The sequence below is a fragment of the Elephantulus edwardii genome, unplaced genomic scaffold (assembly GCF_000299155.1).
Source record: "Elephantulus edwardii isolate Elephantulus edwardi_28Jun2011 unplaced genomic scaffold, EleEdw1.0 scaffold00228, whole genome shotgun sequence".
Taxonomy (NCBI): domain Eukaryota; kingdom Metazoa; phylum Chordata; class Mammalia; order Macroscelidea; family Macroscelididae; genus Elephantulus; species Elephantulus edwardii.
The window spans coordinates 4,248,037-4,266,135 of record NW_006399978.1 but is presented as its reverse complement, the minus strand read 5'-3'; the positions used below and the strand labels follow the sequence as shown (position 1 = coordinate 4,266,135).

At 46.3% G+C, this 18,099-nt stretch overlaps 1 protein-coding gene across 1 annotated transcript; it reads right to left on the bottom strand.

The window, feature by feature from the left end:
• Nucleotides 1-1,923: 1,923 nt before the first annotated feature.
• On the bottom strand, nt 1,924-14,560 carry LOC102859115 (chromosome unknown open reading frame, human C21orf2). The gene is made up of 7 exons (XM_006898425.1): nt 14,484-14,560; nt 9,919-9,937; nt 8,470-8,516; nt 5,512-5,741; nt 4,062-4,233; nt 3,307-3,394; nt 1,924-2,055 (listed from the first exon to the last, which is right to left on the bottom strand). Exons 1-7 carry the CDS (start codon nt 14,558-14,560, stop codon nt 1,924-1,926), a joined length of 765 nt encoding a protein of 254 aa, XP_006898487.1.
• Nucleotides 14,561-18,099: the final 3,539 nt, after the last annotated feature.

The following is an 18,099-nucleotide window of genomic DNA, read 5'->3' as shown; positions in this document are numbered from 1 at the left end:
GGTGCTGTCAGGCTCCAAGGAAGGCAGGTTGGGCTGAAATGGGAAGGGGTGAACATGCAGACTGGAGGTGTGTCAGCCCAACCCTTCCTGGGTGGACTGAAGATGACTTCTGGAGAAAGACGGTTTCCTCCATCAGCTCAAAGTGTCTACAGGCATTCCTGCGCACTTGACCTCTGGTGACCTGGTGTGAATGCCCAGCATCCACTCGTTTAAAGGTTCCTCTCTGAAGAGAGGATATGAGGTGAGCTTGCTATAGTTAATCTTCAAACCTGGTATGAAGGTATTTAATGACTTGGGGAGAAGGTGAAGTAAGAGGACAGTGGTGGAGGTCAAAGTCAGACTAATTCACACAGTATGCAGTCCCCAAGAATGTGTGTCAGAACAGGGTTCAGTGCCCACTGGGTAGCCATGTGGGGCTCCCTTCAGGGCATCTCCAGCATGCAGGTGGGGAGGCGAGGAGAACATTGCTAATTTAATGCCACTCCACAGACTGGTTCTGACAGTGTTTTATTGAGAGCATCTGGTGCCCACCAATTACAAGAGAAGGCACAGACTTTGGGCCTTGTGGCAGCCCTGCCTTGATGTCCATATGCAGCCCCTTGCTTCTTACAACTCCGAGACCAAGCTCAACATCCAGAGAATGTCTTCAACCCCGCAAAGCACCCCATCTTAAGTTTGTGTCTTCCACAAGTAAAGTGTTATGATGGCTTCTGACAATTTTAGACATGGCTTTAAAATGGTTTAGTGTAGGCCTTCCAGTTATGGCACCACCATCTCTGCTGACCTGCACACATCATTGGTTTCCTGCATCCCTTCCACATTCTGCATCCCTCTGACGTGCTAACTTGTCAGAATAACGGAATGTACTCTCAGTTCATAAGGGTTTGAGAGTTTACAGAGATCTGGAATAGTAAAGGGCAGAGGGAATGTGAGCACTTCTCCAGCCAGACGAGTCACACACACCAGCACGAGCTGCTGCTCTCGTGGCCTGGACCGGCTCACAGCCTCACTTCTTAGGTGGATGTGCCTTTGGCTTTGGGAGCCCCCAGACCCCCCTAGACTGTGAGTTTACTTACTGCCTAGATGCTGGACAGCATGACAAGACCCGCCAACTTTTCAGAGGGGGAAGGTATTTTAGATGCAGCTTCCAGAAGGGTCTCCTCTCTCCCCTGGTATCCCCTGTGGCTGCACCTGAGCCCTCAAATGGAAGTGATAAAGCCTGGCTAAGTTAGTAAGCTCAGAACACTCTGCTCTGAAGCAGGACTATTAGCGAGGGAAGAGAAATGATCCTCTCCCCTCCCTGCAATTAAAATGATGCAGCCTTTAACCTAGGAGCTGCAGCTGGGGCCTCTGAGAGCCCAAGGCCAGCATTCTAGGAAACTCCCCTGGCTGCAAAGGGTGCACTGAACAACTGAGTCAGAAGACTGAAAATGGGCAGAACAACTGTGAGTATCTTCCCATTTTGCTGAGAGAACAATCTTCTAAAAATTTCCCAGGCAGTGTCTGTATTTGGACAGGTCTATTTTAGTTTCTTAGGGAAATCACCTTCAAAACCTGTTTTAAGAAGCACTCTGTGCATCCAAGACTCCCACAGCCAAAGGTGGCAGGCTTCAGCAGAGGGTGGCTCTGGGGCTGCCAGCCTGGGCCCACCCAGTGTCTCTGTGGCCGTGCACTTCTGCCTGGGCTTTCTGTCCAAGGCCTTGTCGGAAATCAATAGTCTGTGGTGGAGCTTCCTACAGACAGTTCTGGTGTCGGCTCCCAGCCAAAGGCCACCTCCTGACCAATGACCCAGGCAGAGGCTGCAGGTAATAGCAGTGTTGCAGCATCCTTCTCCTGAATGCTTGGGGAGGATGTGGGGAGACACACTGGGACTTACAGCAGGCAGAGATACTCTTGGAGCCTGGTGACTGATGCCCCATGGAGTCACTCCGTGTCCTCTTGCAACTCCCGCCTGTGTAGGGCCTGCAGCTGGCTGCTCACAGTCTGATGGATGACCTCCAGCCCCTCGGCATCCAGCTCTCTCAGCAGCAGGAGGATGGCAGTCAGCACATTGTTCTGGAGACAAAGGAGTCATGGAATGACAGCCACCAGCCCAGTAATGGCTGTTCCAACACCACGGATGGATGTAGGCCTGCACGTGCCATGACAGCAGGGTGTTTGGGAGGGGCCTGAGCATTGAAATACCAGTAATATGACATGCAGGCGGGTAATACTAATCAGAATACACTCAAACCATGCCACAAACACATCCATGGTGCAAATACACCTGCCAGGGAGATTTCACCTGCTGCTACTTGCTAACGTACTGCCCCTCACACACTGGGCACAGGGAGTCAGCGGAGGTTACAGTGGGGCCAGGTGGTCACATGGTGGCTGTATGTGTGGTACATGAGTTCTGTACATCATGTGTATGGGTGTGCTCCTACACATATTGTTGGCACAAGGAATTCTGGTGGCTAGTGGTAAGAAGCTGAGCTGCAATCCCAGAGGGATGTGGTTAGAATACACTAGCTGCTCTGAAGAAGGATGGGCAATCTCTTCGTATGCGATTAAGTGGCTATGAAAACCTGCTGGAGGGTCAACTATTGGTTGGCTCCAATTCAATGGCACACAACAACCGACACACTTGGCATGGACACACATACTTCGTATGTTTCTGCTGGGAAGACATGATAAGGGTTTTTACGCAAAGAACCACTTGAGCCGATTCTTGCTGCCTGCCTGCATTCTGGGTTCTGACACCTGAAATCTCAGCCTTTTCCCTAGTCCCTCGGTCTCAATGGCCACTGAGCTTCCTGGTGACCTAGCAGGCTAGGCCCCACACCCAGATGGGAGCAGTGGCAGCCCGCCTCTCCTCTGGATGTCCGCATCTGCAGAGTAGCAGAGCCCTGCTGGATACCATATATATATTGGGGGTTCCTCCTGGAGTTAGTTAGGAAAGTGCTCAGTGGCTAAAAGCACACTGCATATTGCTGAGGGGCTTGTCTTGGTCACCCACAGGGGAGGGAGAGAAAGCCCTGAAGGACTGTGACCAACTGGGGACACACTATGGGCAGGGGAGAGTGCAGGGACCCTGACACCTGGTGGATCCTCCTACCCCCCCCCCCCTTTTCTCTTTCCCTGTAATGAAAGTTCTGCAGCCTCCATGGGCCTCTGGTCTGGTCTATGCCCTGGTGGGTGGAGCACTTCGAGTCTAGGCTCAAGGGGCTCCCTGGACCAGCTTCCCATTCATGGCTTGGCTTTGCCTCCCCCACCAGATCTCCACCTTCAGAGTGCAGGGGCTTGGGGCTGCCTGGGCACACTCACCCTGCTCCTGAGGCTGCTGGGAGCCTCTCGGGGGAAGGAGGGCTGGTCTCGGGAAGGAAGCCTCATGCCCAGTGGTTCCTGGATGCTGCTGGTGAGGAAGGACAAGCCTTAGGGCACTGGGAAGAGAGGGAGGGGAGGCCAGGTTCCTGCACCCAGGAGCACAATGCAGAAAGACAACTGCATCAGGAAAACAGACCTTCCCACTCCAGTAAAAACAGGAAGATGGGACAAAGGCCAGTGAGATCAAGAAGGGACCTCGGATCAACTTTGTCTCACTGGCACTGGGCTCTAAAGGTGAGGCAGGGACTGGAGCTGGCCTGACTTCTTGATCTCATTCAGGAGAGGTCTCCCTGCACCCAGACCGCCCAGCTGAAACACCTCTTGTGAAGTTCACAGAATGTTGGGTCCTTCCAATCCGGTATCTGTGATCCTGAAAAACCTCCTCACAATGTACTATGGGAAAGGGCTAGATCTTACTGTCCATGCTGCTGACCCCTTTCCCTGTCTCAGTGTCCTTGGAAATGCAGTGGCTTCCAGAATCTTCCTTTCCTTCTTGTACCTCTTGCTGTCTGATAAACATGGTTTCTTAGAGTGGCTTTTTAAAATAGTTCAAAGTACATACACGCAGTCTGAAGTGCGAGTAATACAAGAACGTATACAAGAACGTATTTAGCAAAATGGAGAAAGACCCACTGACTCCATATGAGAGGATCTGAGCAGGATCCCCTACTGTCCTCATCCCCCAAGAGCCCCACCTCGTTTCAGCACTGAAGCCCAGCGAGTCCCGCTCTGTCTCGGCTGAAGGATCCACAGAGCTTAGGGTGAAGGGCACCCCCGGCTGCCTGCTCTCTGTGTCTTCTCTGGCTGGGGCAGTGGTGATCTCGTCCCCCTCTACCAGTGCTCGGGATAGCTCCTCCTCGGTCACAGCTTTGGGGTGAAGGACAGAGAGGGGTCAGAACACCAGGGTGGACTCCCCAGCATACCATGGCTCTGGTCACCCAGTGGCATTCAATGCAGCCTGTGTTTAAAAGTGGTTTGCAAGCACATGCATTTGTCTTCTCTGCTTTGAGAGCTGGCACCCTGGGGGTTAGGTGGTGGTGGTGGGGGGACTGCTTGTGAACTTGGATTTCAGCATTTGCTAGTATTAAATGCTCAAAACCACTTCCAATTAAAGGAAAGCTTAAGATAAGGCCACAGATACTATACTTACTCAATTATCACCCAGTTCTCTGCTAATTATTTACATTCAATATGCCTACCTGGAAGCAAATCTGCCACACATATGACTGATCAGGAATAGTGACTGGCCTCCAGACAGGGCCTAAGGTATGGTCTGAGGAGCCGGCTAGGTCTTCCTGAGGAGATGAGGCCCCGAGGTGAGGTGAGGTAAGGTGCTGGCCTCAGGATGAGCAAGAAGATACAAATGGAAACTCCAGGAAGTAGCCACCTCCCTGCACCCCCCACAGGAACAGTGCACACTGCACACTATGTGTGTGCTGGCATGTGGGGAGCAGCAGGCGTACCCCTCATGGCTGGGGGGGGCACAGCTGACCAAGTTGAGTCGGGGCTGCTGGGCACACAAAGTCCCCATGACCCTGCATGCCCAGACATCTGTGGCATGGTTCTTAACAGGATGAAAACAAAACAAGGAATCCAAGATGCTAATAAGAGAAAATACGTGCAGGGGGAAGTGGACATGTGAGGACTCTGATTTGAACACAATTTTCTCTAAATCTAAAACTGCTCTAACAAAGTCTATTAAATGAAAAAGAAACAGCTCCAGTGCCCACTGACAGGGTGGTTGAGCAGGTTGTATTGCGTTCACATAAGGGGCACAGGCCTGGGCAGAGGGAGGACCAGGGACCAGCGTGGGCCACAGTCCTGAGGGTCAACAGTGGAATTTAGACCAAACCAACCAACACTATTAGAAACGGGAAACTCTGATAAGTCCCCCTTGGAAGGCTTTATGGAGAAGGAGACCGGGATTGTCTTAAAAGATGAGGGGGGACAAAAGATGAGAGGGAGACAAGGAAAAGCGGGAAGGCCAGTACCCTAGCTCGGGTCCATGCTGGCAGTGCTGTGGGCTTCAGGGGTTTGTTCTGGATATGATGCTGCATCCTGGACCTCCAAGGTCTCTAAGCTAACCTGCGATAGCCCCGTGGCCTCCCACCCAGGCCAACCCCATCACGCCACCAAGGCACCCACCCTGGTTGTCCAGCTTCTGCAGGCCGGGCAGGTTTCGCAGGACGGTCATGCGGTAGAGGTGGGGGTCGGGGCCGCAGCAGGGGTTCTCGGCCAGCCACAGCACCCGCAGGCGAGGCAGGTCCTTCAGGTAGAAGAGCTCGGCCAGGCTGGGGATGCAGTTCTTTCTCAGGTAGAGCTCACTCAGCTGCTGACACTGACGCATGGGCTCCAGGGTTGAGACGCCATTGACACTGTGCAAACATCATGGTTAGCAAAGGACACAATGCCCAGGGCCACTCAGCACCACTAGTATTAACTACAGATACCAGGCAGTGGCCCTGGGAAGGTGTGTGACTATCTGCCCTCTCAGAAGCAGGACAGAAGCAGGCTGTGTGAGTTATGGTCACAGAGGCCCTAAGCTGAGAGGCCTGAGGAAATGTGAAGGTCACTAAAACTGAAGGTGTGGACAGGGGAGACAGGTCAGAGACCAGATCCTCTGTCTTTGAGTACTGTACTTTCACATGTAGGGTATAGGGACCTCTCAAAAGGCCTACGGAGCAAGAAAGGATGTCAGTATAAAGACTAAAGCATGCCTGATTCAGACTATGATCTTTTCAACCACTTGCTACACTTCTGAGAGCTAGACAATGAATAAGGACAGAAGAATCATCAATGACTTTAAGCTGTGGTGTTGGAGAAGAGTACTGAATATCCCATAGACAGCTAAAAGAATAAACACATGTACTGGAAAAAGTACAGCCAGAGTCGTCCTTAGAGGCAGATGGCGAAGCTTCATCTCACATACTTTGGGCATGTTACTAGGAGAGACAATTCTTTGGAAAGGGACATCATGATTGGAAAGGTGGAGGGTCAGCAAAAGAGAGGAAGGTCCTCAACAAAATAGACTGACTGTGACTGCAGCAATGAGCTCAAGTATGTGAAAGATGAGAAGGATGGTGTGAGATAAGACAGGGTTCAGATCTGTTGTTCATAGGGTTGCACTTAGTGGCAACAACAAGAGGGTTTTAAACCAGGAGGTAGGATGCTGCACCCTCTTGACAGGTTGATGAAGAAGCAGACAAATCACACTTTGTTTCAAAGAGACCAGAAAAATGTACCGCAAACAACATACGGAAGCCCTGTGTTAAACAGACACTAAACACTGAACTTTAGAAATCCCTCCCTTAAAATACACAAAGATTATGGTTTCAATTTGGTTCCAAAGAAATTGTGAACAAATCAAAGGAGCAGAAACAAAAAAAGGCATCCAGGCCTAGATGCTAAGGCCTGTGTGGGCACAAGAGTAGTGCAGGCTCATGTCCATGGCCATGATGCTGATGTGATGTGCAGGTGCCAACCCCCAGGCAGCAAGCATCCTCAACTGACAGGGCTGGGCGGCCCTACCCTAGGAGTACTGTCCAAAAGCCTCACCTGCTGGACCCAGAGAGAGTATGCCAAGACTAGGATGCACTTCCTTCCCAGTGTGGGGGATGTTGCTGTCCCATGTAGAGCTAGAAGGTAGGAATCTGGGGACTGTATTGACCTAGGCTGTCTAACGAGAATATTCTTCCCAGAGAATGAAGGATGCCACCACCAGAATCAACATTCACCTAATGATGCAGTTACTGGGGGCAGGTGATGTGCTTGCCAGCCTTGCTGGGTTAGTCTTCCAAGTCATTTCAGTCAGCAGCAGGTGTGAGTCTGAAGCACTTTACCAGAGCAGCCCAGTCTCCCGATTTAGGAATCCACCTGCAGGCACTGGTGGGCAACAACCAGAGGATTCCGGCTATAGTATAACCTGGAACCGTCTTCTAGGACCTGTGCTGAGGGCATCCACAACCACAGGAAAGCAGGCATCAAATGAAATTTCATCCCACTGCTTGGTGGTCACTCAAACATCAGGGCAGCCTGTCCTACCTGGGCTGAATTAAAGCCACTGCCCCAGAGGGTATGGACAATAGCCCTCTGCAGCCTTACTCTGTGCCATAAAGGTGACAAGGGCCTTGCCTGATCACACAGGTGTGCACAGCAGGGACAGGGTACACACTTACACCCTAACTCTACACTGCATACTCTTCTGGCACAACTAAAAGCTATACACTGTATGAGGCAGGATTTTTGTTGTCTTGCCAGGTGAAATTCTAGCTTTGTGGACAATCACAGCTCAAAGAATTAGTTAAAAATCCAACAGCTTACGTGTGCATGCATGCCATTCACCAGGGCAGCTGTTTCTGAGGATCTCTATGGGCCAGGCACGTGGCAGAAGAGAAAATGCCAGCACAGAGAGGTCTCCAGCCTTGCTCACAGTTAGGCAGTCAATGCAGGGAGGACTGGGGCGAGTCTGGCCTGAGCATACGTGTTTGCTTATTCAGTGAGAATGTGCAAATGTGCTGACTGAGCAGCACAGGGCCAGAACTGGGGATGCTGGTCATCCTGAGTGGTCATCGTGCAACAGATATGAATTTGAATGCTGCAAGCCCAGATACGGAATAAGTCAACACAAACATGTCCATCACCCCTGATTATAGAAGGAACCGTGGAGGTGGAGCAGAAGACCCTAAGAGGCAGATATGGAATCAGGAAGTCAGGGCTAGGGTACTGGGGAGGCTCAGAGGGTAGACTGTCACCATCAAGAGGGCTTCATCCACCAGTTAAGGGCTGGGAATGCCTCCAGGAGAGCAAGAGTGCTAGTCAAACTGCAGGGGCCTATGGGTCCTCGGGCATGCCCCCTTTCTACCAGACCCTGATCTCCCAGATTTCCAACTGATGTTTCTTGGTGGCATAGCCCATAGGAAGCTGCACAGCTAACCCAGAGGCGTTGCTTCTCTGGTGGTTTAAATCCATCAGGGACTCTGACAGAGAGAGTTGGGCAATCACTTCCTGTGATTTATAGTCTCTGAAAACCCCCTGGAGGGTCAGCTCCTGTGGGAATGAGAGTTTCTGTTTTCAAACCACATTCTTAAGACAGATATTTAGTACCTCAGGGTGATCACTTCCAGGCTGGGCATCTCTCGGCATATGGAGATCTGAAAACGAAAGGAAAGTTGGTGTTTGACCAATGTTGCTCAATCTACATTACGATAGCATTTCTCTACAAGAGCTTCCCTTTATCAGTACTTCCCTATATCAGAGAGAAGCTGGAATAGTGGCCCACTCAAACTTCAGAGACCTATGGGCCCACAGGCACTTGCTGCACAGTAAATGGGTCTCAGCATGAGGGTTCCACAAACTGAACAACAATCAGACATTTCCACAAACTGAACAACAATCATGTGCTCCCTCTTGTTGATGTTGTGTACCCTCAAGTTGGAACCAACTCATAGTTGACCCACCAGTGGGTTTTCAGAGGTAGTTTAATGAACCGGAAGTAGATGGCCCCACTTTCTCCAGTGGAGCAGCTGGTGGATTTAAACTGTGATGTCTTTGAAATGACAGCACAGCTCCTTACCAAGAGGCCTCCAGGGCTCCCTCTATACCCAGGTAAACACATTCACAGAATCTTTCTTATCACTGCCTGAGGCATGCAGCAGGATGGAGATCCTTCTTGGCAAAAGAACAGAACCTAAAAGAGGGCAAGCTTGGTACTGGCTCTCAGAACATGTTAGAAATATGAATTCATCAGATATGGCAGTGTCCATTCTCTAAACATTTGAATCGGTCACATGTCAGGCATGGTATCCAGTGCTGCCCGAGATCTCCAACCAACATGAGCTCACTGCATAGTAAAAGTATTTCATGTGTATAGATGTGTCTTCTAAATGGTAGTATTTTTGTCTGTTTACTGCTAAATAAGAAGTATTTCAGCCTCAGTAGAAAGCTCAACACACTTTTCTGGACCAGCTCAGGGGCCCAACTGCCTTGCAATTTTGTTTTCATATTACAAAGCAAAGGCAGAGAAATAAGTGTGACACTTCCCTTTCATTCTATAATAGAGTTAAGAAAAGAGAAAGAGGAGGAAGTGCATTCATAGACATGCAGGAGCTCAGGCCTACATAGGTGGAGAAAGTGCGTGGCCAGCCCTTCTTGCTATAAGCTGGGGTTGAGGGTAAGTGAAGCTAGGTGTAGCTGAAGAGTTGAAGTGAGGGTCTGAGAAACCTCAGAACTTGTAAAAAAATTCAACGGACTGCAATTCATGTTCATAAAACAAACGTTCCTCCAACTTAGCATGTTAGAAAAAGGCCAGCCCTGGAATCTGTGCTCCTCCTCTGTGCACATACAGTGAGGGACACAGACTATGTCATTTTTCCATGAATGTTTAAAGGACTGAAACTCAAGGGATCACAGTACAGGGTAGGTTTCTTGAATTATAAAATTGCTCAGTAAACAAAGCTCCAGATTCAGAGCTGTGGGCAATGGGTGCAATTAGTCTTGAGGACAAGACATTTAAGATTAGTGTTTTTTTCTGAAGAAAAGTAGCATAATACTTACATCTGTGAGGCGGCTACCCCTGAGGAAAGAAAAGAAAGATATACTTAAATTTTACTGAACAAAAACAAAAACAAAAAAATTCCCCAAAATGTATGGTAAATGCTCATAAACTTTAAGAGTTTATGATTTTTATGATGCAGTGAGACTTTCTTTACAAAGAAAGCAAGACTTTGTAAAGAAAGTCACTATGTGTTGCTTTGTGTCAACCTGCAAGCCAATTATTGATTAATGTGGACTTTACAAAGTTTGAGATTATGTGCCCATACTTTTTGCATTTCAGGAACTGTTCCTGACAATGAAATCTAAAATGCTAGAGCACACTTTATATTCCATTGTTTCATGTCCAGTTAACATAATACATACATATATAGAAAATATATATATATGTGTGTACACACACATGCACACACACCCCTTTAAAAAAAACCTGTGGTTTTACTTTTCTTTTTCATTATTTTAGAGTCATATCTTTTTTCCTTCTCGTATTTTTCTTAGTTTGCATACATTCATAACATTGTGTCTCATTTTGCTTCATATAGTCTGTGTTTTATATAATCATCCATATACAATGTATTTTATACATTGTATTTTATATAATTAATTACTATTCATCTATGCCATTACCCAATATTTTCAGGTCCCTACTGGTTCTTACCTATTCCTTCAATCCCACTAACCTCTGCTATCCTAGAAAACCCTTTTCCCACCCCTTCTTCCTTTTTCCTTGTAACCATTTATAAACATCTTGCTCAAGTAGTCTATTTTTACAATGGCCTTATACAGTATTTATCCTTATGAGACTGAGAAAGTTCACTCAGCATGATGCTCTCTAAACTCCCCTATGTTATATTTTATGAAATTGTTGTTCCTTAGAACTGCATAATATTCTATTGTGTGAATGTACCACAATTTCTAACATGTTTTTTTTTAAGGCCAAGTTATAATAAAGTTCATCAACCATGTTTCCTCCACCCTACCCTCTAACCCTTTCAAATCTTACACAACAAGATACTTGCAATTTTTTTCTTTTGGTATAGAAGGAAAGGGAAGAGAAACATATTTACTGAGACCTGACTTTCATTGAATTCACTGGAGGTCTTAATTTATTCTTCTAATTTTCCCTGCTTTTGTCAAAGATCTCTTGAAAGTGCTAAAGAGCAAGTGTGTCAGTTTAAAGACTAAGGAGTTCTTGGTCCAAGTTATATTTTAAATATTAAATTAAATATTTTAATACTAAATATTAATTTAAATATTTTAATTCAGAAGAATTTTTGTGGTAGATGAAGAGTATTGAATATTTCAAGGATTGCTAAAAGAGCCAACAAGTCTGAGCTGGAGGAAGTGAAACAAGGGTGTCCCTTAAGGGCAAGAATGGTGAAACTTCGTCTCATATATCTTGAGCAACTTGTTGTCAAGAGGGGCCAGTTCATGGGGAAAAAAGACATGATTCTGGTACAGAGTCAAAGAAAGTGAAGAAGACCACCACAAAAAGATAAACAATTCAATTGAAAAATGGGCACAGGATCTGAAGAGACACTTCACCAAAGAAGACATTCAGATGGCCAACAAACACATGAAGAAATGTTCAAAATCCCTAGCTCTAAGAGAGATGCAAATCAAAACAACTATGAGATATCATCTTACCCCAGTCAGAATAGCAAAATTTAACAGAGCAGCAAGCAACAAATGCTGGCAAGGTTGTAGAGAAACTGGAACCCTTATTCACTGTTGGTGGGAGTGTAAAATGGTGCAACCACTATGGAAAGCTGTATGGTGCTTTCTCAAAAAGTTGCAAATAGAGATACCATTTGACCCAGCAGTTCCACTCCTGGGAATATACCCCAAAGAGACCATAACCGACATCTAAGCAGATATATGCACACCCATGTTTATTGCAGCTTTATTCACAATAGCAAGGAGTTGGAAACAACCTAAGTACCCATCAACAAATGAATGGATAGAGAAGCTGTGGTATATTCATACAATGGAATACTATGCTGCATTGAAAAACAAGGAACTCATGCAATATTATTCAAAATGGATGACCCTGGAGGACATTATGCTTAGTGAAGTATCTCAGTGACAAAAGGACAAATACTGCATGGTGCCACTGTTGTAAAACAGGACTGACATCTGGGTTGGGGGGAGACTGAGAAAGATGGGATAAATAATGTATACTGCATTGAAACAGATGAGGGAGAAAGCCGCTTAAAAGGTATATATGATTAGGTATTACTGTCATGACAGGCGTCCAGAATGAAGGCTGTATAGTGGAGTGGACCTGGGGGGAGAGATTGTAGAATAATGAAAGAATTTTTCTTTTACTTTTCAAAGAGAAGAGTGAATTTGGGAGGTGGGGAGGGAAGGGGTCACAGCCAACTGGATGGTACTACACAGTAACAATAACCTCAACAATACTGTGAAGCAAATGTTAGCATTCTTTTTAATAAATGTTAAAGTCTGACTGTAAGGAAGAGCTTAAATATAATGTAACATGTTTAAGACAATGAAACTAATCAGTAGTGGAATTCAGATTTGTGACCAAATTTGTCTCATACTAAAGGTTTGTTCTTTGTCTTTTACTGTTTAGGCCCAGTTTCGGTGAGGTGACTCTGAGCAGGACCGCCCTAAGGCTGTAATTGTATGGAAGATGGATTCAAATCACTTTTCATAGTAGTCTAACACTTCAACACTGTGAAAGCAGGACTCCTTCCCTTAACATGACTCAGGAATTTTTATGCTTTGGGGCAAAATAATGGAGGATAGGGAGACAAATGCTTAGAAAGCAGAGTTTTATTTCGAATGGTTTCTGCCGGTGAAGGGACTTGGTGCCAGGAAGTATAAGATAAAGGGGTAGGTTAGATAGTCTTCCTAACCCCCTTTCTTGTATTTTCAGGGTTTGACTTTGCTGCTCTTGTCAAGGTTTGATTTATTGTTTGAAGTCAGCCTTTCCAGTGAGTTTTCAGAGGCTGTAAATCACACAGGGGATTGTCCATCTTTTTATCTAGGAGGAGCTAGCTGGTGGATTCAAACCATCAGCCTCTGATTTGGCATTGCAACTCCTAACCCACTAGGTCACCAGAGATCCCCTACATTTGTGCATGCTTAGTTCAGAAGATAAAACTAAAGTGCTTTGTGCAACAATGAATATTTTTTAAGAAAAGTGAACTGTGGAAGGGGGAAAGGAGAGAGATGGGTAAAATGTGCAACATAATGAATGAAAATATAAATTTCCCGTAAACTTTTGTTAAAATAAAAAAATTATAAACAAAAAAAACCTCCCTAAAACAACTACAGTGCTCGAGTAGTGAAAAGGGTCCTTCTCCTATTAGCCAAAAGGCTGGCTGTTCAAGTCCACCCAGAAATATGTTCAGGAAGAGGTCTGGCAATCTGCTCCCAAAAGGGCTGCAATAAGCTCAAAGGCAACAAACAGCAGGCCTGACTGTTCAAATAACTGACAAAGTTAACCACAAATAATTTCCTGGCCGATTTTCCATAAAATCTGATCCATCTGATACCTAGAGGTACTGAAGAACAGTATCAATAAACAGTATCAGTTGATTTACTTTGGAGGACAGAGAAGATTTAACACAGTGGCCCACAGGGCAGATGGCTGACCTCCCTGACTGACAAAGGAATCTTTCTAAAAGGCCAAATTCAAAGGCTCAACATGTGACTTATCAAACAAGTCTTAGAAAGCCTGAAATAGGATTACTGTTTCTCCCTGCCCTGAGAATGGAAGGTAAATTTGACTAAATAGTCTTTCCAAAATAAAGAAATGCATCACTGAAAACAAATGACAGAAGGAAAGTTCTGGCAAGATATGCCAGGGTAGAGAGAAATTTTAACCGACACACTGGAGCTCAGACACCTGTTGGCTGAAGTCAGCTAGAGGAAAGGATCACTCCCCACCCAAGCAGGCTGTCTAGCTCTCAGGGCTCCAGTGACCACCAGTTGCTGATCTTTCAAACCTCAGCCTCAAGCTACTTTCTCTGAGAAGTGCTTCTGATACTCCCACGCTCCAGGTAGCCCTGGCTCCTCCCTCCAGTGGCTGTTCTGACACGCTGGTGGTACCTGTACTGCCTTCCCGTCACTTCCCAGAACAGCACAGCTTCTAGGGCCAGATCCCATCCATATACACAACGACATGCACGCTTCCTGCTGGCAGGTGCAGGGAGTCAGCTCTGACTCAGGTATAAGAGAACTAAGAGCTGCCTGTCCATGCTTACTGCAGCCTTAGTTTCTGAGAGCCAGTTCAATGCCCCTGGAAAGGTGGTAATCAGCTATTTTACTAAAACGCGAGCCTCCAATGACTGTTGGCAATTTCATGTATCACGCTTATTCAGAGGGCCTGCACTAAAGGTATTTAAGAGCCAGGCTACTTGGCTATAAGGAAAGGGAGCATGTCTGGGTCCCAAACCCTCAGGAGGTCGTCAACGTCCTGGAAGGCCCTAGTCCGCAGCCACCTGGCCTTCAGGCAGCACCTCGGGCAGCCCGGCCAGACGCGATTCGCTAGGATCCCCTAGCACCCTGGCGGAGATGCCGGAAGACCGCAGGGGCCTCACCAGCAGTTAAGCTTCCGCACACTGTCCAGCTCCGAGGCTTTGGCCCGGGACAGCACCATCTTCCGAGTTAGCTTCATGGCGGCGGCATCCGCCGGGCCCTGAGAGGGAACAGACCGGTTCGACTCTTGTGAAGCGCCACTGGTTCCGGGTCCGCGCCGCGTCTCCAGGGGCGGGTCGTGTTGTCAGGGGGCGGGGCGCCGCTGAAGCGCAGGGCGCCTGAGGCTTCCGCCGAACGCGCCTGGCCACGCCCCTGCCCTTCCCCGCCCTGCCCTGTCTTTGGTCATGCGCATGCGCAGAGGATCGTTTCTGCGTGCTAGGTCGGAAATGTGATGGTTTTACGGGTTTTGTGACGATAGACTCTGCTGCTCTAGCTTTTTCTTGTTAGGGTTTTTTCTTTTTTCTGTTTGTTTATTTTTTGTTTGGGGTTTTAAAAAATTTTATTATTTTGTTTGCGTGTACCTTCAAATCAGATCTGACTGGTACAGGAGGAGGTCCCTCCTCCAGCAGAGCATCTGGTGGATTTGAACCGCATACCTCTGGAATTGCAGTGCAGCAGCTTCTTGCCACTAGATCACCAGAGCTCCCTCTAGCTGCTTGTTGTTATGTTGTGGAATTGATTTTTATTTAGAATAACCTCATGGCAAGGACATGTTGCAAGGAGGGACAGGTCCTTGGAGAGGGACATCATGCTTGGGAGGGTGGAGGGACAGCACAGAAGGGGAAGGCCCCCCTATGAGGTGGATTGATTCAGTGACTGGGGTAATCAGGATGGGAATGTCAGAGACAGTGCGACTGGCACAGGACAGAGCAGAGTTTAGGGCTGTTGTACATAGGGTCGCTATGAGTCGCAAGCGACTCTAGGGCACATAACAACAACATGCACAACAGAAGGAAATGCTGCTGAGTCCTGCGGCTCCCACAAAATATTTGTTATGTTTGAACCCAATATTGGAACCACTTGTGAACCTCCCTCATTGAGAGTCTTTTTTTTGCACCTAACTTTCTACTTGATCAAAGGAGCGCTCTGAGTGTAGTGTATTTTGTTCGCTTTGAGCTGCTATCCTTAAAGTCAGTGGTTCCAATCCACCAGAGGCTTCGCTGTGGCCTCCTCCCTTAAAGGTTCAACTCCAACTAACTGTTGTGGAGTCAGTTAATTTTATAAAACACGATGAATGAGAATGCTTTTATGAAATACAATGTATACGAATTTTGTAGGCAAATCAATACAAAAGAATTTTTTTTTAAAAAAACAACAAAACAAACCTCAGTAAGAGAGTCTCCATTGCATTTCCAAGACTGTATGTAAATCAGAGGAAACTACTTGTGTTTGTCCCAGGGAGCCACTGGTAGATTAAAAAAATGCCAGAGTCCTGCGATGTTTGTATTAGTAGCAGTTCTCTAAGGATTATGCCACCAGAATTCTCCTTTCCTTAAAGAGTTTTGTTGTGTATCATAGAGACAGAACTGACCCATAGCTGATCTTCCAGCAGGTTTTCAGAGGCAGTAAAGTCCATGGGAGATTTTCCATGTTCCTCACTCAGTGCAGTTCGTAAATACCTTTGCGTCAGCAGCATAATTCCTTACCACTAAGCCACCCAGAGCTTTACCCGCTCTGTAAAAATTACAGTGTAGGAACTAGCTGACTTGGAATCCACTGAAAGCAGTGGGCTATTTCTATTTTACTAAAGCGAGTTCTGGTGGGTTCTAATCCACCAGCCACTCCTGGGAGAAGGATGGGCAATCTCTGCCCGTTTTGCTGCCTTGTAAAACCTGTTGAGGGGAACTCTGGTAGCCTAGCGGCAAGAAGCTGTGCTGCAATCCTGAAGGCATGAGGTTCAAATCCACCAGATGCTCTGCTGGAGAAGGTGGGGCAATCTCCTCCTGTACCAGTTGCATCTACAGTGCACAACAAAAAACCAAACCAAACCTGTTGGAAGGCCAGGTATGAATTATTTCAAACCCTACTATGCATAACAGCAAACATGATGATGTCTTTCTTAAGGGACTGACAGACAGGTCCTTCCTGATAACATGACCAAAGCATATGACAGTATTGCCAGGGAGACACTGCTTTTCAAAGGGGCAGAAACTTTATCCCATTAGCAAAAATGACGAAGTGGGAGACTAGAATTTTTTCCACACAAGTGGAATATTTATTAAAAGACAAAATAAAAGTTTTACAAATGGAAACATGGTGTGGCAGGAAAAACAACCCACACCACAACTTCGAGAGCAGAAAAAAAATGCAGTTACAAGGAGATAATAGGTGGGCAGGGGTTTCATGTTTATTCATAAAGAGAGGTGGGGAATTCCAAGAAATGGGTTGCATAGATAGAGTTATGATCATTAAATGTGTAGGCATCTGGTCCCTCAAAATGGAATCTGCTGCAGAGACCTCTGGGTTAAGAGACAGCACTTATTAGGGAATGTTGCTCTTGGGCTACAGCACTGTCCTTTGGTTTGAATCTTTCTCTCAATTGTTAGATGCTGTTGAATCAACTAGGACTCATAATGCTCCTATAAACAATGGATCTGAACCTTGTCCTATTCTGAGCCATCCTTATCACCTCTGATATGTTTGAGTCCAATATGATAGTTACTATGTCAATGCTTCTCATTGAGGGTCTTTTTCTCTCTTGCCAACCTTCTACCTTTTAAGCATGATCTTCTTTTCTGCTCCCTCCTAATAACCTGCCCAAATTATGTGAGACAAAGCTTTACATTCCTTGCTTTTAAGGAACACACTGGCTGCACTTTTTAGAAGACATATTCATTTATACTTCTGGCAGTCCATGGAATATTCAATACTTTTATCCAAAAGCACAAGTCAAAGGCATCAATTCTTCTGTCATCCCTAATCATTGCCTAACTTTCAAGTCCATAATAAGTAATTGAAAAGATCATGACTTGAATCAGATGCACCTTAGTCTTTAAACTGACGTAATTTCTTCCTAATACCTTGGAGCGGTCTCTGACAGCAGGTTTACATAATGCAATGTGTCTTTTGCTTTCTTGACTGCTGGTGCAGTAGTGCATGTGCCCCATCCCATAGTAAGTGCTTCTTAACCCAGACTTCATTAATAGATTTCATTTTGAAGGATGTTTTCTGGTTTGAAGCTTTTTCTCAATTGTTGTTAGATGCCTACATATTTAATGATCACAACATCAGCTATGTGAACCCATTTCTTCCCCATCTCAGCAGTTTAGTCAAAGCAGGTCAGCACTTGGCAGTAAATGGTGCTTCTGGCAAGAAATTGATCTGACACTTCTAGGGCAAGACAGGATGCTCAAAGACAGCATCTGATTAGTAACTTAGATAAGACTGTTTATCAGGTTCTGTGGTTTCAGTTTTGATTAGTATTGAAAGAAAAGGGGAAAACCCGCCTTTCTGCCTGCTTGATTGCATTTTACTTACCCCTTTTTGGGAGACAGCTCTTGAACCTTATTGTTGTGTACTGTCTTAGGACTGATCCATAGCCAACCCTCCAGCAGGTTTTTAGAGGCAGTTAATCACACAGGAGGAGATTGCCCATCTTCCTCCCACAGAGCAGCTGGTGGATTTGAACCCTGTTGGCTTCAGGATTGTGGTGCAGATTCTTTTCTTTTTTTTTTTTTT

Coding starts and splice junctions, on each gene's coding strand:
- LOC102859115 (XM_006898425.1), bottom strand. CDS start 14,560: ATGAAGCTAACTCGGAAGATGGTGCTGTCCCGGGCCAAAGCCTCGGAG. Junction 5,742..8,469: donor CTGGAAGTGATCACCCTGAG/GTACTAAATATC, acceptor ATGTTTGCACAG/TGTCAATGGCGTCTCAACCC. Junction 2,056..3,306: donor CCAGCAGCCTCAGGAGCAGG/GTGAGTGTGCCC, acceptor CTTTGTCTCCAG/AACAATGTGCTGACTGCCAT.